This window comes from Oncorhynchus mykiss, chromosome 3, assembly GCF_013265735.2.
Source record: "Oncorhynchus mykiss isolate Arlee chromosome 3, USDA_OmykA_1.1, whole genome shotgun sequence".
In the NCBI taxonomy this organism is placed as follows: domain Eukaryota; kingdom Metazoa; phylum Chordata; class Actinopteri; order Salmoniformes; family Salmonidae; genus Oncorhynchus; species Oncorhynchus mykiss.
In genome coordinates, this window is record NC_048567.1 from 57,170,839 (window position 1) to 57,191,336 (window position 20,498).

Here is a 20,498-nt window from a genome sequence, read left to right on the forward strand (position 1 = left end):
ACACCTGGTCAGGAACCAGGAAGAGAAGAGCTGCCTGACAGGCTGGCAGGGCTAGGCTGGAGGTGACACCATGATGAGGTTTGAATACAGGGGAGAACAACAGCTATGCAATGAGATTGAGATGAAGAACCAATAACCTTTGATGAGGTGACACCAACCACACAACAAACTGATCTACTTAATCATGTATTTATTCATATTAATGGGTTTGGCAATAGTAGCATGTCCACAAATAAAGTCATTTCACATCTTAGATGATGATCCAAGACAATGACTCCCTCCGATTGTTCTGTGAATCAAAAGATCCCTGGAAGGAAGGTCATTCCAAAGTCAAAAACTATTTAGCTCCATCTAATGCCCCATCTAACGTCCCCCACAGGCATACTTTCCCAGACCAGATAGTGGCATTATCGCTTTTGCTTTCAAGTAGATTAAGCCAATCCCATTTAAATCAATTCCCCAGGCCTGATTCCTCTGTGGTCTACAAACGACACATTTACCACCTGCTGTAAACAGTTTGTTGATGGTTATGAGAACGTTCTAGGTTTATGCTCTGCCATTGAGACATTAAGAGGGTGTATCGGGTAGAACCAAGGCATAGTTCAAACAAGGGAACTAAGTGAGATGCCTACAATATGGAACAAAAGCTAATTTTGTGTGGTCTCTGGCCAAGTAACAGTCTGAGATGAGAGATCAGGGGTAAATCTAATATAAATAGTTGGAGTTGGTCATATCAATGTTGACTTTGGCCAGGTCTGTCAGTCTTTGTAAACACTGACAAACCACTAAGAGGTGGGTTATTCTTAAGCATGAATTTTACAAGATGCTAATCAAGATCATGACCACGATGCTGGTTGTTTGTCCATCAATGTGCTCCATGAATCTGTATCTCTGTGGAGGTTCTCTTCAAGGAGAATAAAGCTGCAACATTGCGGTCTAAAGTGCCAGAGGAATACATTGATGTCATATAGTGCTATGCAGCAACTTGGGACAAGTTTACTCCTCAACTTAGTTTGAAACAAAACAATAGACTTTCAAGTCTAAGTCTATGTAGCTGTGAACTATATTTTCCTCAGAGTTGCTTTTCATCCCCCCTCCCTCCCTGAGGATGAGGAACGCCTTAAGCATTCGCCAGATGTCCCTCCGAGATACATACAGGACGCAGCCGGCATATCAATGGATGTCATGAACAAATGCATGAGTAAACGCCAGCCGTCCATCCTGAACAGAAGCTAGGAAAACAAACAGTCCTGAGAGAGAGAGAGAGAGAGAGAGAGAGAGAGAGAGAGAGAGAGAGGGAGAGAGAGAGGGAGAGATTTCCCCTTCTCTGACGGCTGCTGTCACTGTCAGACCAGAAGGCTGGAGATTTAATGGTGCTGTTAGAGAGGGGTGAAGTGATGGTCCTCAAATTAAATCAGCGACATGGCAGGGACAGGGTTTTGGGGCGGAGGCGGCAGTGATGAGAACAAGGTGTTATGGATGATTGTAATTGGGCAGAGAGTGATTGGAGGGGTGCCAGACAGACAGTGTTAGCAGCTAGTTGAGACGGAGGGTTGGGGGGGGCTCCTCTTTTAGGGGGAGTCTTCTCTCTGTGTTCAGATACACAGAAGCACGCACGCACGCACACACACACGCACACACACACACTCCTGGCTACACAGACCTGGTGATTGGCGAGACACTCGTATAAATGCTAATAAAGCATGATGGGCTGGCACCACTCTTAACTCTCTCAGCTGATTACCTCAGTCTGTGCTGAGATGAAACTGGGATAAACAAACTCTGAGGAGACAGACAGACAGGAAAACAGACTAGGGGATGTATTGTATGTATCAACTAGAGGTCGACCGATTATGATTTTTCAACGCCGATACCGATACCGATAATTGGGGGGCCAAAAAAAGGCCGATACCGATTATTTTATCTTATTTTATTTGTAATAATGACAATTACAACAATACTGAATGAACACTTCTTTTAACTTAATACACTGCTCAAAAAAATAAAGGGAACACTAAAATAACACATCCTAGATCTGAAAGAAATATTATTTTTAAACACTTTTTTCTTTACATAGTTGAATGTGCTAACAACAAAATCACACAAAAATGATCAATGGAAATCAAATTTATCAACCCATGGAAGTCTGGATTTGGAGTCACACTCAACAAGTCAAAATGAGGCTCAGTAGTTTGTGTGGCCTCCACGTGCCTGTATGACCTCCCTACAACGCCTGGGCATGCTCCTGATGAGGTGGCGGATGGTCTCCTGAGGGATCTCCTCCCAGGCCTGGACTAAAGCATCCGCCAACTCCTGGACAGTCTGTGGTGCAACGTGGCGTTGGTGGATGGAGCGAGACATGATGTCCCAGATGTGCTCAATTGGATTCAGGTCTGGGGAACGGGCGGGCCAGTCCATAGCATCAATGCCTTCCTCTTGCAGGAACTGCTGACACACTCCAGCCACATGAGGTCTAGCATTGTCTTGCATTAGGAGGAACCTAGGGCCAACCGCACCAGCATATGGTCTCACAAGGGGTCTGAGGATCTCATCTCGGTACCTAATGGCAGTCAGGCTAGCTCTGGCGAGCACATGGAGGAATGCCACCCCAAAGAAATGCCACCCCACACCATGACTGACCCACCGCCAAACCGGTCATGCTGGAGGATGTTGCAGGCAGCAGAACGTTCTCCATGGCGTCTCCAGACTGTCACGTCTGTCACATGTGCTCAGTGTGAACCTGCTTTCATCTGTGAAGAGCACAGGGCGCCAGTGGCGAATTTGCCAATCTTGGTGTTCTCTGGCAAATGCCAAACGTCCTGCACGGTGTTGGGCTGTAAGCACAATCCCCACCTGTGGACGTCGGGCCCTCATACCACCCTCATGGAGTTTGTTTCTGACCGTTTGAGCAGACACATGCACATTTGTGGCCTGCTGGAGGTCATTTTGCAGGGCTCTGGCAGTGCTCCTCCTGCTCCTCCTTGCACAAAGGCAGAGGTAGCGGTCCTGCTGCTGGGTTGTCTCCTGATGTACTGGCCTGTCTCCTGGTAGCGCCTCCATGCTCTGGACACTACGCTGACAGACACAGCAAACCTTCTTCCCACAGCTCGCATTGATGTGCCATCCTGGATGAGCTGCACTACCTGAGCCACTTGTGTGGGTTGTAGACTCCGTCTCAAGCTACCACTAGAGTGAAAGCACCGCCCGCATTCAAAAGTGACCAAAACATCAGCCAGGAAGCATAGGAACTGAGAAGTGGTCTGTGGTTATCACCTGCAGAACCACTTCTTTATTGGGGGTGTCTTGCTAATTGCCTATAATTTCCACCTGTTGATTGTGTGATTGACTTGGAGTTACATTGTGTTGTTTAAGTGTTCCCTTTATTTTTTTGAGCAGAGTATAATACATCAGTAAAATCAATTTAGCCTCAAATAAATAATGAAACACATTCAATTTGATTTAAATAATGCAAAAAAAAAGTGTTGAAGTAGAAAGTAAAAGTGCAATATGTGCCATGTAAGAAAGAAAACGTTTAAGTTCCTTGCTCAGAACATGAGAACATATGAAAGCTGGTGGTTCGTTTTAGCATGAGTCTACAATATTCCCAGGTAAGAAGTTTTAGGTTGTAGTTATTATAGGAATTATAGGACTATTTCTCTCTATACCATTTGTATTTCATTAACCTTTGGCTATTGGATGTTCTTATAGGCACTTTAGTATTGCCAGTGTAACAGTATAGCTTCCGTCCCTCTCCTCGCTCCTCCCTGGGCTCGAACCAGGCACACAACGACAACAGCCACTCCAAGTCTCAGAGCGAGTGACGTTTGAAACGCTATTAGCGCGCACCCCGCTAACTAGCTAGCCATTTCACATCGGTTACACCAGCCTCATCTCAGGAGTTGATAGTCTTGAAGTCATAAACAGCGCAATGCTTGACGCACAACAAAAAGCTGCTGGCAAAACGCACGAAAGTGATGTTTGTTGTATGCTCAGTCAGATTATATGCCACGCAGGACATGCTAGATAAACTAGTAATATCATCAACCATCTGTAGTTAACTAGTGATTATGATTGATTGATTGATTGTTTTTTATAAGATAAGTTTAATGCTAGCTAGCAACATACCTTGGCTTACTGCATGCGCGTAACAGGCAGTCTCCTTGTGAAGTGCAACGAGAGGCAGGTGATTGAATCACCCGAGCTGACAAGGTGAAAATCGGTCGTTCTGCCCCTGAACGAGGCAGTTAACCCACCATTCCTAGGCCGTCATTGAAAATAAGAATATGTTCTTAACTGACTTGCCTAGTTAAATAAAGATTATATAAAGGTGTAAAGGGAAAAAAAAAAAAAAAAAACGGCCAAATCAGGGCCCAAAAATACCGATTTCCGATTGTTATGAAAACTTGAAATCGTCCCTAATTAATCAGCCATTCCGATTAATCGGTCGACCTCTAGTATCAACAGTAGGATTGCTGAGGATCAGGTCACCCCTGTCCATTCATTACAATCAATGAGGCAAAACTGATCCTGGATTGGCACTCCTACTCCTATCCACTGTAAGAGAGTGTACCCCAGTACCCTGTCCTGTGGTACTTGGGCTTGGAGGAGTCTAGACGAGAGAGAGTGTTATAGACTCATAAAAGTGACTTGCCCTCTCTCTCCAGCTACCAGCTGCTACTGTATTATTAACCTTGCTGTGATGGCGGCCGGCGGGAAATCAATATACTTGCACCTTTTTCCGGCCCACAGCTTATTTAGATTACTGTACAGTAAGGTTTTGTCTCAAATGGCACCCTATTCTCTGTGTAGTGCACTATAGCCCATAGGGCTCTGGTCAAAAGTGGTGCACTATATAGGGAATAGGGTGCTATTTGGGACTCAGCCTAAGTAAGCACAGCACAGGGCAATGCACCGGAGGGTGAAATATTCTGGGGAGCCACGAAGCCAGCAACATCATCAGCTAAGTGCCATTTGTCCTTGGCAGGTCTTGGCTGGAGTTCAATGCATCAGAATGAGCAGGATAGAACCTTCCTAGGCAAAATGATTCATACATCTCACTCAGACAGCTGTGCCAGTTCCTTTCCATAGCTTTAAAATCCTCTATATTTATGACATCAACCAACTTCAATTCTGTCTGTTTGTATTTACATTAAAAAACAAATCTACTCCCTGTTTCTTTTCAAATTGCTATTCACATTTAATACTCAGGTCCACCACTACTCCACTAGAACTGACACCGATCTCCACACCTCTTTTTCCCGTAGAAGACTAGGCCAATTTTCCATCTCCTACAGAGGTCCATCTCCCACAGAGGTCCATCTCCCACAGAGGTTCATCTCCCACAGAGGCCCATCTCCCACAGAGGCCCATCTCCCACAGAGGTCCATCTCCCACAGAGGTCCATCTCCCACAGAGGCCCATCTCCCACAGAGGTCCATCTCCCACAGAGGCCCATCTCCCACAGAGGCCCATCTCCGACAGAGGTCCATCTCCTACAGAGGTCCATCTCCTACAGAGGCCCATCTCCTACATAGGTCCATCTCCTACATAGGTCCATCTCCTATAGAGGCCCATCTCCCATAGAGGCCCATCTCCTACAGAGGCCCATCTCCGACAGAGGTCCATCTCCGACAGAGGTCCATCTTCTACAGAGGTCCATCTCCTACAGAGGTCCATCTTCTACAGAGGTTTTTGGAACAGTTTCCTGGAACACCTCAAGCACTGCAACTCTATGCACTGTACTTGAATTTTCTTTTGACTTCTTTACACGCTTGTTCATCATCTATTTTGCTACTTATTTTTGTATGGTTTTGTTTTCTAAACATTGAAAGGGAGGTGCCTACAAGCCCGTCTGGGTTTCTTACCTCTCCTGCATATTCTTTTAGATTGCCTTTTAAACCTTCATCCTTTTGTATTTTCTTGTGTAAATAAATAATTTGTAAATAATTATAGTGGGACCATTAGCAATACTAATGCTGCTAACTAACGTCATCACTATTCTAAGAGTAGTTGTCAGGTAGTACTGAGAACTTTTCTACATGTGTGGAGAGCTGGGCTGTGTCCCAAATGACGAAGGTTGGCATTTATTGTCAAGACTCGTGTACTGTGCAGAGTGGTCCCTAGCTGGCACAGCCACTGTTATAACATCAGATTTTAAACCAAACCATCACCTAACCCTACATTAAGACCAAAAAGCTAATTTTGGTTTCATGAATTTCTATAATTTAAACTTTTGATTTTGCAGCAGCACAATCTAGCAGAACTCGCTCAGTTCTGCCTCCAGGGCAAGATTTTTTTATTATTTTTTTTCTCCCCAATTTCGTGGTGTCCAATAGTAGCTACTATCTTGTCTCATCGCTACAACTCCTGTACGGGCTCGGGAGAGACGAAGGTTGAAAGTCATGCGTCCTCCATTACACAACCCAACCTAGCCGCACTGCTTCTTAACGCAGCGCGCATCCAACCCGGAAGCCAGCCGCACCAATGTGCCGGAGGAAACACCGTGTACCTGGCAACCTTGGCTAGCGCGCACTGTGCCCGGCCCGCCACAGGAGTCGCTGGTGCGCGATGAGACAAGGACATCCCTACCGACCAAGCCCTCCCTAACCCGGACGACGCTAGGCCAATTGTGCATCGCCCCATGGACTTCCCGGTCGCGGCCGGTTACGACAGAGCCTGGGCGCGAACCCAGAGTCTCTGATGGCACAGCTGGCGCTGCAGTACAGCACCCTTAACCACTGGGCCACCCGGGAGGCCCAGGGCAAGATTCTTGTTCATGACAAACGTCAACCTGCCCAAACGGCACCGTATTCCCTATTAGTGCGTTACTTTAGACCAGAGGTCTTTAGACCCTGGTCAAAAGTAGTGCACTATAAAGGGAATGTGGTGCCATTTGGGACACACCCCTGCTCTGTGTTGTGATGAGGCTCTGCATCAGACCTGAACAGATGGGGTAACCTATCAAGCTCCAGATCATTAACTATGGTTCAAACTCTCTCACCAACAGGAGTGGAAGAAAGGGCAAAAGTGGTGGCTTAGAATCCAGCTCAAGACCTAGCTAACTCTGGGAAACACTGGTACAACAGAAGTGGAAAGTCTGGCTTAGAAGGAAGGATACAACTCAAGACCTAGCTAACTCTGGGAAACACTGGTACAACAGAAGTGGAAAGGCTGGCTTAGAAGGAAGGATACAACTCAAGACCTAGCTAACTCTGGGAAACACTGGTACAACAGAAGTGGAAAGGCTGCCTTAGAAGGAAGGATACAACTCAAGACCTAGCTAACTCTGGGAAACACTGGTACAACAGAAGTGGAAAGGCTGGCTTAGAAGGAAGGATACAACTCAAGACCTAGCTAACTCTGGGAAACACTGGTACAACAGAAGTGGAAAGGCTGGCTTAGAAGGAAGGATACAACTCAAGACCTAGCTAACTTCAGAAAACAGAATGTTGCTGCTAACCCAAGTTTATCTTTCTTTGAAGTGTGGAACTTACACAAATAAGGCCCAGCTTTTATTTTTTTCCCTTCTGTCTACAATCCTCAGCCAGACAGCTACTGATGCTGCTTGAGTGTGAAATAGGTCAGACTGGCCACTGGAAGGCTGCCTATCAGTGGGACTCCAGATGTGTGTGTGTGTATGCATGCGTGCATCAGACAGTGTCTTCATTGGGTTTATGTCAGCTTGACTGGTATTATCCCTCTCTTGAAGCTGTGTGCTTTGCAGGGAGTTTGTTATTGTTAATCAGAGAGAGTCAGTGAGAACTAGGGAGAGAGAGAGAGAGAGAGAGAGAGAGAGAGAGATCAAGTGAGTGAGTGAGCAAGTGATAGACAGAGGGAGAGAAAAGGACAGAGCGAGAGAGAACGAGAAAAGAAAAAGAATAAGAGAGATAGAGAGGAAGAGAGAGAAAAAGAAAGAGTGCTCCGTCTGGCTGGGGGGGGTCGACTGTAGGGAGTTCAACCAGCCTGCTCACTGGCGGTCTGTCCACAGCCCAGCGCGTGATCCCCGGCCCACAGACAGTGCATTCTGAATGCAGGCTGTATGAGCATGTTACATGACCATGGCCTCCAGAGAACCCTGGCTATGTGAGCATGTTACATGACCATGGCCTCCAGAGAACCCTGGCTATGTGAGCATGTTACATGACCATGGCCTCCAGAGAACCCTGGCTATGTGTGGATGAGGAGAAGAGGATGATGATGATCTATTTATTCAGCAGGGCCAGGGGAATGCCAGTGCCATCTTATGACTGTAATTAATCTAGGGGGAGAGAGGATGTCTTTGATGCACATTAACCAGCAGGCCCAACAGATGGCGCATGGCAGAGGAACAAGACCCCTTCATTTAATTTCTCCATACCCACTAATCAAACAGACCCATTCATTCCTTCCTCATCTCAAAGTTAAAACAGGACAGGGCATGTTGAGAGGCGACCGAGGACACCCCAGGCCCTTTTGTGACAGTAGTTATGAATCATTTTAATCATTTTAAGGTCTAATAAAAAAATGACCACTTAAGGTGTGTGATGATGGCAAAGGACCCGACAGTACATACCTGAGTAGTCTGCAGATGCTGCTCCTGTAGCTGAGTCTCTGGCTGGCAGCAGCCACACTGGGAGGAATGGGGGGTCGGGAGGGGAAATAGAGCAGTACCGCAGCAAACAGCATCGCCACCACACCAAACTCTTTATGTCCGGAGGGATACAGAGACACAGGAAAAGACAGATCAGTAGCTTATTAACACAGTCAAATAGAAGGGTTATTATTGGTTTACTACCTACCTGAACTCAGTCAATGTGTCACCAAAACCATTCCACCCAGAATCACATGGCTCTGATTCCACCCTACTTTGAGATAGAACTGTGTAGGACTGGCAGAGCACAGAACCTGAGGACATACGGTGTGCCTTCAGAAACTATTCACACCTCTTAATCTTTTACACATTTTATTGTGTTACAGCCTGAATTTAAAATGGATTAAATTGAGATGTTTTGTTACTGGCCTACACACAATACCCAATAAAGTCAAAGTAAAATTATGTTTTTAGAAATGTTTAAAAAATGAAAAGCTGAAATGTCTTGAATCAATAAGAATTCAGCCCCTTTGTTATGGCAAGGCTAAATAGGTTCAGGAGTAGAAATGTGCTTAACATGTCACATAATAAGGCTCGCTTCGAGGCACGTAACACTGAAACATGCATAAGAGCATCAGCTGTTCCAGACGACTGTGTGATCACGATCTCCGCAGTCGATGTGAGTAAGACCTTAAAACAGGTCAACATTCACACGGCCGCAGGGCCAGACGTATTACCAGGACGTGTACTCCGAGCTGAACAACTGGAAAGTGTTTTCACTGATATTTTCAACCTCTTCCTGTCTGAGTATGTAATACCAACATGTTTCAAGCAGACCATCATAGTCCCTGTGCCCAAGAACACTAAGGTAACCTGCCTAAATTACTACCGACACGTAGCACTCAGGTCTGTAGCCATGAAATGCTTTGAAAGGCTGGTAATGGCTAACATAAACACCATTATCCCAGAAACCCTAACACACTCCAATTTGCATACCAACCCAAAAGATCCACAGATGATGCAATCTCTATTGCACTCCATACTGCCCTTTCCCACCTGGACAAAAGGAACACCTACGTGAGAATGCTATTCATTGAAAGCTCAGCATTCAACACCATAGTGCCCTCAAAGCTCATGACTAAACTAAGGACCCTGGGACTAAACACCTCCCTCTGCAACCAGATCCTGGACTTCCTGACGGGCCACCCCCAAGTTGTAAGGGTAGGTAACAACACAACTGCCACGCTGATCTTCAACACGGGGGCCCCTCAGAGGTGCGTGCTCAGTCCCCTCCTGTACTCCCTGTTCACTCATGACTGCACGACTCCAACACCATCATTAAGTTTGCCAATGACACAACACTGGTAGGCCTGATGACCGACAACGATGAGACAGCCTATAGGGAGGAGGTCAGAGACCTGACTGTGTGGTGCAAGGAAAACAACTTCTCCCTCAACGTGATCAAGACAAAGGAGATGATTGTGGATACAGGAAAAGGAGGACAGAGCATGCCCCCATTCTCATCGACGAGGCTGTAGTGGAGCAGGTTGAGAGCTTCAAGTTCCTTGGCGTCCACATCACCAACAAACTAACATGGTCCAAACACACCAAGACAGTCGTGAAGAGGGCACGGCAATGCCCATTCCCCCTCAGGATACTGAAAAGATTTGGCATGGGTCCTTAGATCCTCAAAAGGTTTTACAGCTGCAACAGAGAGCATCCTGATGAGTTGCATCACTGCCATGTATGGCAACTGCTCGGCCTCCAACCGCAAGGCACTACAGAGGGTAGTGCATACGGCCCAGTACATCACCGGGGCCAAGCTTCCTGCCATCCAGGACCTCCATACCAGGCGGTATCAGAGGAAGGCCCTATAAATTGTCAAAGACTCCAGCCAGACTGTTCTCTCTGCTACCACACGGCAAGCGGTACCGGAGCGCCAAGTCTAGGTCCAAGAGGCTTCTAAACAGCTTCTAGCCCCAAGCCATAAGACTCCTGAACATCTAATCAAATGGCTACCCAGGCTATTTGTTATTTTTATCTCTTACTTTTTTGGGGTGGGGAATTTTCTTAAACCTGCATTGTTGGTTAAGTAAGCATTTCACTGTTAAGTAAGCATTTCACTGTTAAGTAAGCATTTCACTGTTAAATAAGCATTTCACTGTTAAGTAAGCATTTCACTGTTAAGTAAGCATTTCACTGTTAAGTAAGCATTTCACTGTTAAGTAAGCATTTCACTGTTAAGTAAGCATTTCACTGTTAAGTAAGCATTTCACTGTTAAGTAAGCATTTCACTGTTAAGTAAGCATTTCACTGTTAAATAAGCATTTCACTGTTAAGTAAGCATTTCACTGTTAAGTAAGCATTTCACTGTTAAGTAAGCATTTCACTGTTAAGTAAGCATTTCACTGTTAAGTAAGCATTTCACACACCTCTTGTATTCGGCGCATGTCACAAATACTATTTGATTTGAATAAGTTGCATGGACTCACTCTGTGTGGCATAATAATGTTTAACAATGATTTTTGAATGACTACCTCATCTCTGTACCCCACACATACAATTACCTGTAAGGTCCCTCAGTCGAGCAGTGAATTTCAAACATAGATTCAACCACAAATACCAGAGAGGTTTTCCAATGCCTTGTAAAGAAGGGCACCTATTGGTAGATAGCTAAATAAATAAAAATAAAGCAGATATTGACTATCCCTTTGAGCATGGTGAAGATATTAATTACACTTTGGGTGGCGTATCAATATACCCAGTTATTACAAAGATACAGGCGTCCTTCCTAATTCAGTTTCTGGAAAGGAAGGAAACCGCTCAGGGATTTCACCATGAGGTCAATGGTGACTTTAAAACAGTTGCAAAAGTTGAATGTCTGTGATAAGAGAAAACTGAGGATGGATCAACAACATTGTAGTTACTCCACAATACTAACCTAAATGACAGAGAGACAAAAAGGAAGCCTGTACAGAAGACAAATATTCCAAAACCTGTATCCTGTTGCAATAAGGCACTAAAGTAAAAGTGTGTGTTATGCATGTGGCAAATCCAACACAACATATTACAGCGTACTACTCTCCATATTTTCAAGTACAGTGGTGGCTGTATCATGTCATGTGCATGCTTGTAATCATTAAGGACTAGGGGTTTTCAGTATAAAAAAAGAAACAGAATGGAGCTAAGCACAGGCAAATTCCTAGTGGAAAACCTGGTTCAGTCTGCTTTCCACGACTGGGAGACAAACTGACCTTTCAGCGGGATAATGACCTAAGAGACAAGGCCAAATCTACACTGGAGTTGCACCAAGAAGACAGTGAATGTGGGTGGCCGAGTTACAGATTTGACTTCAATTTACTTAAAGAACTATGGTGAACTAATTCCTAATTCCTGAAAATGGTTGTCTAGCAATGATCAACAACCAATTTGATAGAGCTTGAAGAATTTTGAAAAGAATAATGGGCAAATGTTGCACAATCCAGGTGTGGAAAGCTCTTACAGACTTACCCAGAAAGACTCACAGCTGTAATCGCAGCTGAAGGTACTTCTAAAAAGTATTGACTCAGGGGCGTGAATCCTTATGTAAATGACATTTTTCTGTATTTAATTTTCAATACATTTGCTAACATTTCTAAAAACATGTTTTCACTTTATCATTATGGGGTACTGTGCATAGAAAGGTGGGGGGGGGGGATATATTTAATCAATTTGGAATTCAGGCTGTAACAACAAAATGTGGAATAAATCAAGGGGTATGAACACTTCCTGAAGGCACTGTAGAGTTCCAGCCCTGCTCTATTGCAGATGCCCAGATTAGTCAATTAAGAGACAAGCGGCTTATCAGAGAGCTGGGCCTGGGACTACATCACTCAGCTGGCACAGAGACTGTAGAGGTCTCTGATACTCTCTCTGTCAGCATGCCCTAAAGGCCCTGCCTTCCAGACAAGCTCCTAAATCCCCCAACCCCTTTCACTGGGCTTGGCCTGGCCTGGGCAACCAAACGGGACCCATTTCTATTTGAAAGTCCACAGCATTTTTAGTCTGTCCATTCCCAAAAAGTACCACCAGAATCATAAATCATGCTTTTTCCTATCATAATGTGCAGTTTGATTGGACAGCAGCTGCATTTTTACTCTCTGGCTGGCACAGGACAGGGTCCATGCCAGATCACATTGATTTTTCAAACCAAAACACTTGGCACAACTGTTGATTGCTGCTTTTCTGTAGTGCAGGTGTGACTGCGGAAGTGTATAATTTATTCTCCTCAGAGGAGCAGGAGGAAAACGTCAATGAATTGAATTCCATCTAAATACTTTCTGACCTCTAAAGCTCTCAGTTCAGGAAATGTGTCAGTTCTGTCCTTTGAAATGTAATACTAATAGTTAACACAAAGCCTCAATCTACTATTGTTGGGGATGATGTTTTTTTCTTTCTTTAAATGCTTTAATTTTCTGAATCAGTTAAGCAGAACAGGCTAAGCCTCCATCTTTTTATGGCAGCCAGTTCTGTTCTGAATGTTATGTTGTTGAGACGTTTGAGTCTGATATTTGCGTGATGAGACAGACAGTCGCATCACTTTCAGCTGATTGTATTTCTCTCCCTGGACTAGACAGGGCAGACATGATCCAGAGATGATCTGCTATTGATTCCTGTTGGGTAATGATGAATGACTGAGAGGCTGCGGTGCTGTCAGTACCTACCTGCATACATAACATGAGAAGATATTCAGCTACTCTTGGTAGGACAATTGCGCCATAGAGTTGCTGAATATCTTCTCATCTTCAGTATGCGCCAGTGTTTCAAAGTGAGGTAGAGACCGCATTTCTTTTTCTCAGTACCTGCCTGCATACATAACCATTTGGATCTCGTCTCTTATGTATCTGAATAACACTTCACAGTTTGGCTCCTTATAAAAGCTTTATGAATGCATACATTACAGCTACATAAGATATTAGAACATCAGTACCTGCATACAAAACCAGTTGGATTCTGTCTCGTATGTGGTTCATCTGGGTGTCTGTCGAGACGTCGGCTCGGTTCACCATGGCACGTGTGGTGTCGTTGGGGGCGGGCACAAGCAGTGGGCCGACAATGAAGGAGCACGCCGCCCCCAGGTAGCTCACCAATGAGGCGACAGCGGTGGCTGTGGCTCGTTGGTCCGGAGCGAACCATGTGGTGGAGAGGAGGGGGCCGGCACTCATTATGGTTGGACCAGCCAAGCCATTCAGCAGCTGACCGGCGTGTATTAACCTGAAGAGAGGATCAGGAAGGAAACATGAAACATTAATATCACATTATGCATATAGACAACAGATGCAATGTAGCCAGACAGTGTAACCAGAGAGATGCCATTAACTAGAAAGAATCCATTTCCCTCAGCATGTTTCCATGTGAGAAACTACCTGCAATTTTCATTCTAGTGTTAGCCTATAGGGAAAAGTAGTTTAAAAAATGAATAAATATAATTCTACATTTTTGAAAAATATATATCTCTATGGGTATGGTTATTTATGACCATATTTCTTCTTCTTTCTATTTACTCCTGTCGGAGTCAGGATTCTCTCATGAAGTCTGAGTCCTGCTGCTGCAGAGTGAAATCTGAGTCATCCCCTGTGCCCTGCCAGCCCTTCCCAAACCAGTGTGTCTGAGTGGCAATAGAAAACATCATCTAAACAGGGGTGGACAAACTACGGATCTGGCCCACGAACCCATTCAATCAGAACCGAAGGAGGTTTGACGTAATTTCCTTTTTTAAATAAATACAGTGGAGCAAAAAAGTATTTAGTCAGCCACCAATTGTGCAAGTTCTCCCACTTAAAAAGATGAGAGAGGCCTGTAATTTTCATCATAGGTACACTTCAACGATGACATACAAAATGGGAAAAAAAATCCTGAAAATCACATTGTAGGATTTGTTATGAATTTATTTGCAAATTCTGGTGGAAAATAAGTATTTGGTCAATAACAAAAGTTTATCTCAATACTTTGTTATATACCCTTTGTTGGCAATGACAGAGGTCAAAACGTTTTCTGTAAGTCTTCACAAGGTTTTCACACACTGTTGCTGGTATTTTGGCCCATTCCTCCATACAGATCTCCTCTAGAGCAGTGATGTTTTGGGGCTGTTGCTGGGCAACACAGACTTTCAACTCCCTCCAAAGATTTTCTATGGGGTTGAGATCTGGAGACTGGCTAGGCCACTCCAGGACCTTGAAATGCTTCTTACGAAGCCACTCCTTCGTTGCCCGGGTGGTGTATTTGGGATCATTGTCATGCTGAAAGACCCAGCCACGTTTCATCTTCAATGCCCTTGCTGATGGAAGGAGGTTTTCACTCAAAATCTCACGATACATGGCCCCATTCATTCTTTCCTTTACACGGATCAGTCGTCCTGGTCCCTTTGCAGAAAAACAGCCCCAAAGCATGATGTGTCCACCCCCATGCTTCACAGTAGGTATGGTGTTCTTTGGATGCAATTCAGCATTCTTTGTCCTCCAAACACGACTAGTTGAGTTTTTACCAAAAAGTTCTATGGTCTCATCTGAGCATATGACATTCTCCCAATCTTCTTCCGGATCATCCAAATGCTCTCTAGCAAAAGCAGGGGGACATGTCTGGCACTGCAGGATTTGAGTCCCTGGCCGTGTAGTGTGTTACTGATGGTAGGCTTTGTTACTTTGGTCCCAGCTCTCTGCAGGTCATTCACTTAGGTCCCCCTGTGTGGTTCTGGGATTTTTGCTCACCGTTCTTGTGATCATTTTGACCCCACGGGGTGAGATCTTGCATGGAGCCCCAGATCGAGGGAGATTATCAGTGGTCTTGTATGTCTTCCATTTCCCAATAATTGCTCCCACAGTTGATTTCTTCAAACCAAGCTGCTTACCTATTGCAGATTCAGTCTTCCCAGCCTGGTGCAGGTCTACAATTTTGTTTCTGGTGTCCTTTGACAGCTCTTTGGTCTTGGCCAAAGTGGAGTTTGGAGTGTGACTGTTTGAGGTTGTCTGATAACAAGTTTAAACAGGTGCCATTAATACAGGTAACGAGTGGAGGACAGAGGAGCCTCTTAAAGAAGAAGTTACAGGTCTGTGAGAGCCAGAAATCTTGTTTGTTTGTAGGTGACCAAATACTTATTTTCCACCATAATTTGCAAATAAATTCATTAAAAATCCTACAATATGATTTTCTGGATTGTTTTCCCCTCATTTTGTCTGTCATAGTTGAAGTGTACCTATGATGAACATTACATGCCTCTCATCTTTTTAAGTGGGAGAACATGCACAATTGGTGGCTGACTAAATACTTTTTTGCCCCACTGTATTATTTGGATTAAAAAACACTCCAGGCCACTCTTGATCGTCTAAAACTAGATAGGATAGTAAGTATGTCGGATTTACAATGGACCTATATATTGTCAAATAACTTCCCTTTTCTGGCCAAATTGCTTTTGACAACAACAAAAAAAAAAAAAAAAAAAACTTGCGACCATCCACTGAATTTTGAAGCCCCAACGAGGCCCGAGACAAAATTGCCCACCTCTGGTGCAAATCCTTTAACGATTTTCATTATTAGCATTAATGTGGGTATGATTTAAGATAAAATGGTTATCTTTCCAGATAGAAGCTTCTTCAGCTTGGTAAATGTACAATAACTCTTCGAAAAGATTACAAGGCAGGCAACAAAGGTGAGACTAAAAAAAACTATTAAGAACCTGTGCATCTTCTTTGCTGAGTCTTATCTCGAGGAAAAGAACACAGCACTAATATTGACAGACATTCTGCTACAGTCCTGGCACCCGTAAACCAGTCGAACACTGCTGTCTGCCTTGAGTTCAAACCAGATAAGCTCATAGCAGAAGACAAAGAGCTGTCAACGCTGACAAGACAGATCGATGGAAGTGTAGCTATCCCATATCTCCTCCTGAGATCTTCTCAAACGACGGTTAACTCCCCCCTCCCTCCATCTCCTACAATACTCTCCCTCACATCTCTCTCCCTCTCCCACTGCTTTCCCTCAATCCCTTTCACCTTCCTCCTCTCTCTCCCTCCCCTCACTTAACACACTCCTTCTCCAGCTCTCTCTTCCTTCCCCCAGTCTCTCTCCCTCCTCCACACTCCCTCCATCTCGCACCCGTCCCCAGTCTCCCTCCCTCTCACGCTGTGATCATTCATTCCATTCAAGTCAAACAGAATGATCAAAATAATTAAAAGATTTATGGTGCCCGCTTGTCCACAAATCTATCTTCCATCTTGTACACTTGATGACAACACATCCTAAAACTGACCTCTTTTGGATTACTTTCCCTTTAAGAGGCATTAGAAGACAAAAAGGATCCATCAAACGCATTTGGTGTGTCATCATAGTGGTCTCTGATTTGGTCAGACTCACTAAGGTGGAACAAATTAAAACCGGCACCCTTTTTCAATGCCTGAATTGAATGTCATTGAGAAAACAGAAAGGTGTCAATGTTTTTTTTTTCACAAACATCTTTTCGGAATCCAAAAAGTAATCTAGTTTTTCAATAGTATCTGTAATCTGATTACAATATTTTTGCTGGTAACATAACTGATTGAAGTTAGTTTTAATCAGATCACATGAGTAACTCTCCAACCCTGGGTGTGGAAGAGGGGAGGATGGAGGGAGGGCAGTCGTTCTGTGAGAGATGATTCACTTAATGTATATTGATGAACCCTGTCAGAGAAAATCTCATTGCTCTGAGACCAAGCCAGCCCAGCGTGCAAGTCAGTCAGTTAGATATACGATATGGTCGCGTCTCTAACCTGGCACTGTGCGACAGAAATGATCCCACTGCCACTTCCAGATACCTGATCGAATCTAATGTACAATCAGAGAGGCCATGGCAGTATCATTGGCACAGTGGCAAAGTTTGCAGTTGGTACAGGGACACAACACGTCACGGTTGTGTGTGTGTGTGTGTGTGTGTGTGTAGCCAATCAACGAGATGTGAAGATATTTCTGAGAGAGAACCTTTGCATCAGTTCTCTGTATTTGCAAACATTTGAGCATTGCCTGCTTTAATTCAAGAGTTATCATATTGGTGCTCGGACCTCTGTCAAATTAGTGACCATTGTAATGATGTCTTGTCTTTTCTCCTCCTCCCCTGCCCTGGCCTCTTTTCAGATATTCTGACTCACACAAAGATCGCCTTCAGGTACGTTTCCTTACTTGAACTACACCAGAGAGCAGCTCTGACAACAGGAAGGTGTTTCAATCTCACAACCCACTCCCTTTGATTCTCAGAAATGAGCTCCAAACTGAACAAAGTTTACCCTCCAGAGCATATGGTGAAGAAATACGCCCATCGAACATGAAACGATTGTTCTCCCTCTTTAAAAATATGATCTAGTGTGTGCTGTCAGGGGAGCCATCCTGTTTCTAAATCAATCTTTAGGAGGGGATGAAAATCAAAGACTCTGTTTGATCGCTGGCTGGGATGCACTTGAACTCACTCAGCTCCTTTCAGATTCTCTCCTTTTCTATCTTCACCTCTTCTTCTCCGCTCTTCTCCTCTCAGCTCTTCCTTCTTCTCCTTTTCTATCTTCCCCTCTTCTCCGCTCCTGTCCTCCTCTCAGCTTCCTTCCTCTCCTTTTCTATCTTCACCTCTTCTCCTCCTCTCTTCTCCCAGCTCCTGTCCTCTCAGCTTCCTTCCTCTCCTTTTCTATCATCTCCTGTCCTCCTCTCAGCTTCCTTCTTCTCCTTTTCTTTCTCCTCTCTTCCCTCAGCTTCCTACCTCTCATTTTCTATCTTCACCTCTTCTCTCTTCTCCTGTCCTCCTCTCAGCTTCCTTCCTCTCATTTTCTATCTTCACCTCTTCTCCTCCTCTCTTCTCTCAGCTCCTGTCCTCATCTCAGCTTCCTTCTTCTCCTTTTCTTTCTCCTCTCCTCTTTTCCTTCTCCTCTCAGCTTCCTACCTCTCATTTTCTATCTTCACCTCTTCTCCTCTCTTCTCCTGTCCTCCTCTCAGCTTCCTTCTTCTCCTTTTCTATCTTCTCCTGTCCTCTCTCAGCTTCCTTCCTCTCATTTTCTATCTTCTCCTCTCCTCCTCTCAGCTCCCTTCCTCTCCTCTTCTCTCAGCTCCTCTCCTCCTGCTTTCCTTTTCTCTCCTATCTGCTCCTCTTTCCTTTACTTCCCTCACCTCTCCCCTCTTCTACCCTGTCTTCTCCTCTCCCCGTTCATCTCCTCTTATTCCCACAGACCTCTCAACAGATCAGCAGAACCTCTTACCATTGGTCGTATCTAAAATCACCGTCGTAGCCCCAGCAGCACCCACACTCTTGACGTTTCAAGAGAGATGGAAATTGAATATTTATGTGTGTGTGAGACAAGTAGATGGCAGCAGCATGGGTAAAAATAACACAAACCCCATGTCTCAGATCTCGAACTGTGCAGCCATAGACCTGTGAGCAGCAGCAGCAGCAAACGCAATGCAATGAGTGACACCTGCTGGTGACTTGGGGATCTGTTTCTGAATAGATCATAGGCTGTTAGATACACAGCTCAATAAGGCTTTACTGTTCAGTGGAAATATTAAGGAATCATATACGCCTAAGTGAAAGTGTCAGAGGTTACCTCAGGTTATCTGTTCTGATCTCCAAAGGTCAGAACAATTTCAAGCCCTCTGAGAAACTTCATAAATCTTTATGGTTTAAACGCACAGTGGCTGCTTGCTCAGGAACCGCACAACTCACAGAACAGTACGGTTGCCATGGTATGAGGGAGGTACTCCACTCGCATGGCATAAGGATCTACCTTCCCTCTAGGAGTATATTTTGACATCACTAACGCGTTTTCATAAAAGGCACAAAGTTGATCATAAAATCCTCCCTTACTGGCATTACAACTGTTACCTACTCTTAAATACTACAACTATAAACATAGGTTGACATGAATTAGTACAGGAGTTAGGCGTGGTAAGCGTGTCTTGAATTGTTTGTCCCGTATAGGCTAGATGTATAATGTAATCACTGGAACTGTGAGAGGAGAGACACCATCTCAGGGATAGTGCTTAACATAGATGGGTGTTAAACCTTTACGTATTGGCACTTTATCACCTCGATAGCAACACTTTCTGGGTCTCAGTTGGATGCGGAGATCTTATAATCACAACAGCACTCCACAGAGTACTTTGTCTGCAGAGTGCGGTTGTGTAGGCATCCTTACTGCCTGCAATGTAACACTCCTCCACGAGAACCGCCTCTCTTGTTTGATGGTGTATGCCTCAGTGTGACCCTGTATTTCTCACATGACAAAGTACAACAGCATATGCCCTCTTCAGCCACGTAGGCATAGTCACTGTAAAAACGTCCACACCAACACAATATTATGTCATGCTTATGGATGACCCTTGGCCAAGGACATGTAGTTTCAAGTCAACTTTATGCAGATCTCTAGTCTAGTACACATACACACACACACACACACACACACACACACACACACACACACACACACACACACCTATTCTGTTGTTCCATACTCAGCTGCCCTCTGAAGCATAGAGGTGACACAGGGAGAATGAAGACTTGTGGGGCATGAAGAGGTTGTTGTCAGTTACATGCAGTAATGGCACATAGCCTTAGCCTGGTCCCAGATATGTGTTGTAGCATAAACAGATTTGGGACCAGACTTTACAAAGCCTGGGGCAAACACAATATAAAAGTTTATACTTTCTTCAAACACCTTTATATCATTTTCTACAATGAAGGAATCATTCATGAGTCTCATTTCCTAAGCATCTCTCCTAAAACAAGAGCCAATCTTTCCAATTTATTTTAGACTTTTTAGTCTGTATTAATATAGCAATAAACTTAACTAAATGGTCTCATTTTACAGACCCAATCAGACTCCGAGAAAATGTGCCGTTAGAATACAATGAGTTTTTAACCTAACCTTTGGGAGCAAAATGAACA

At 44.4% G+C, this 20,498-nt stretch overlaps 1 protein-coding gene across 1 annotated transcript in view; it reads right to left on the reverse strand.

Moving 5' to 3' along the window:
• slc49a4 (solute carrier family 49 member 4) overlaps positions 1–20,498 on the reverse strand; it is a 63,524-nt gene that overhangs the window by 27,404 nt on the left and 15,622 nt on the right. The window contains exons 3-4 of the mRNA XM_021597462.2: positions 13,539–13,822; positions 8,552–8,681 (exon numbers count right to left, since the gene is read on the reverse strand). Of these exons, the coding sequence (XP_021453137.2) occupies positions 8,552–8,681; positions 13,539–13,822 (414 nt within the window). The remainder of the gene's footprint in view (positions 1–8,551; positions 8,682–13,538; positions 13,823–20,498) is intronic.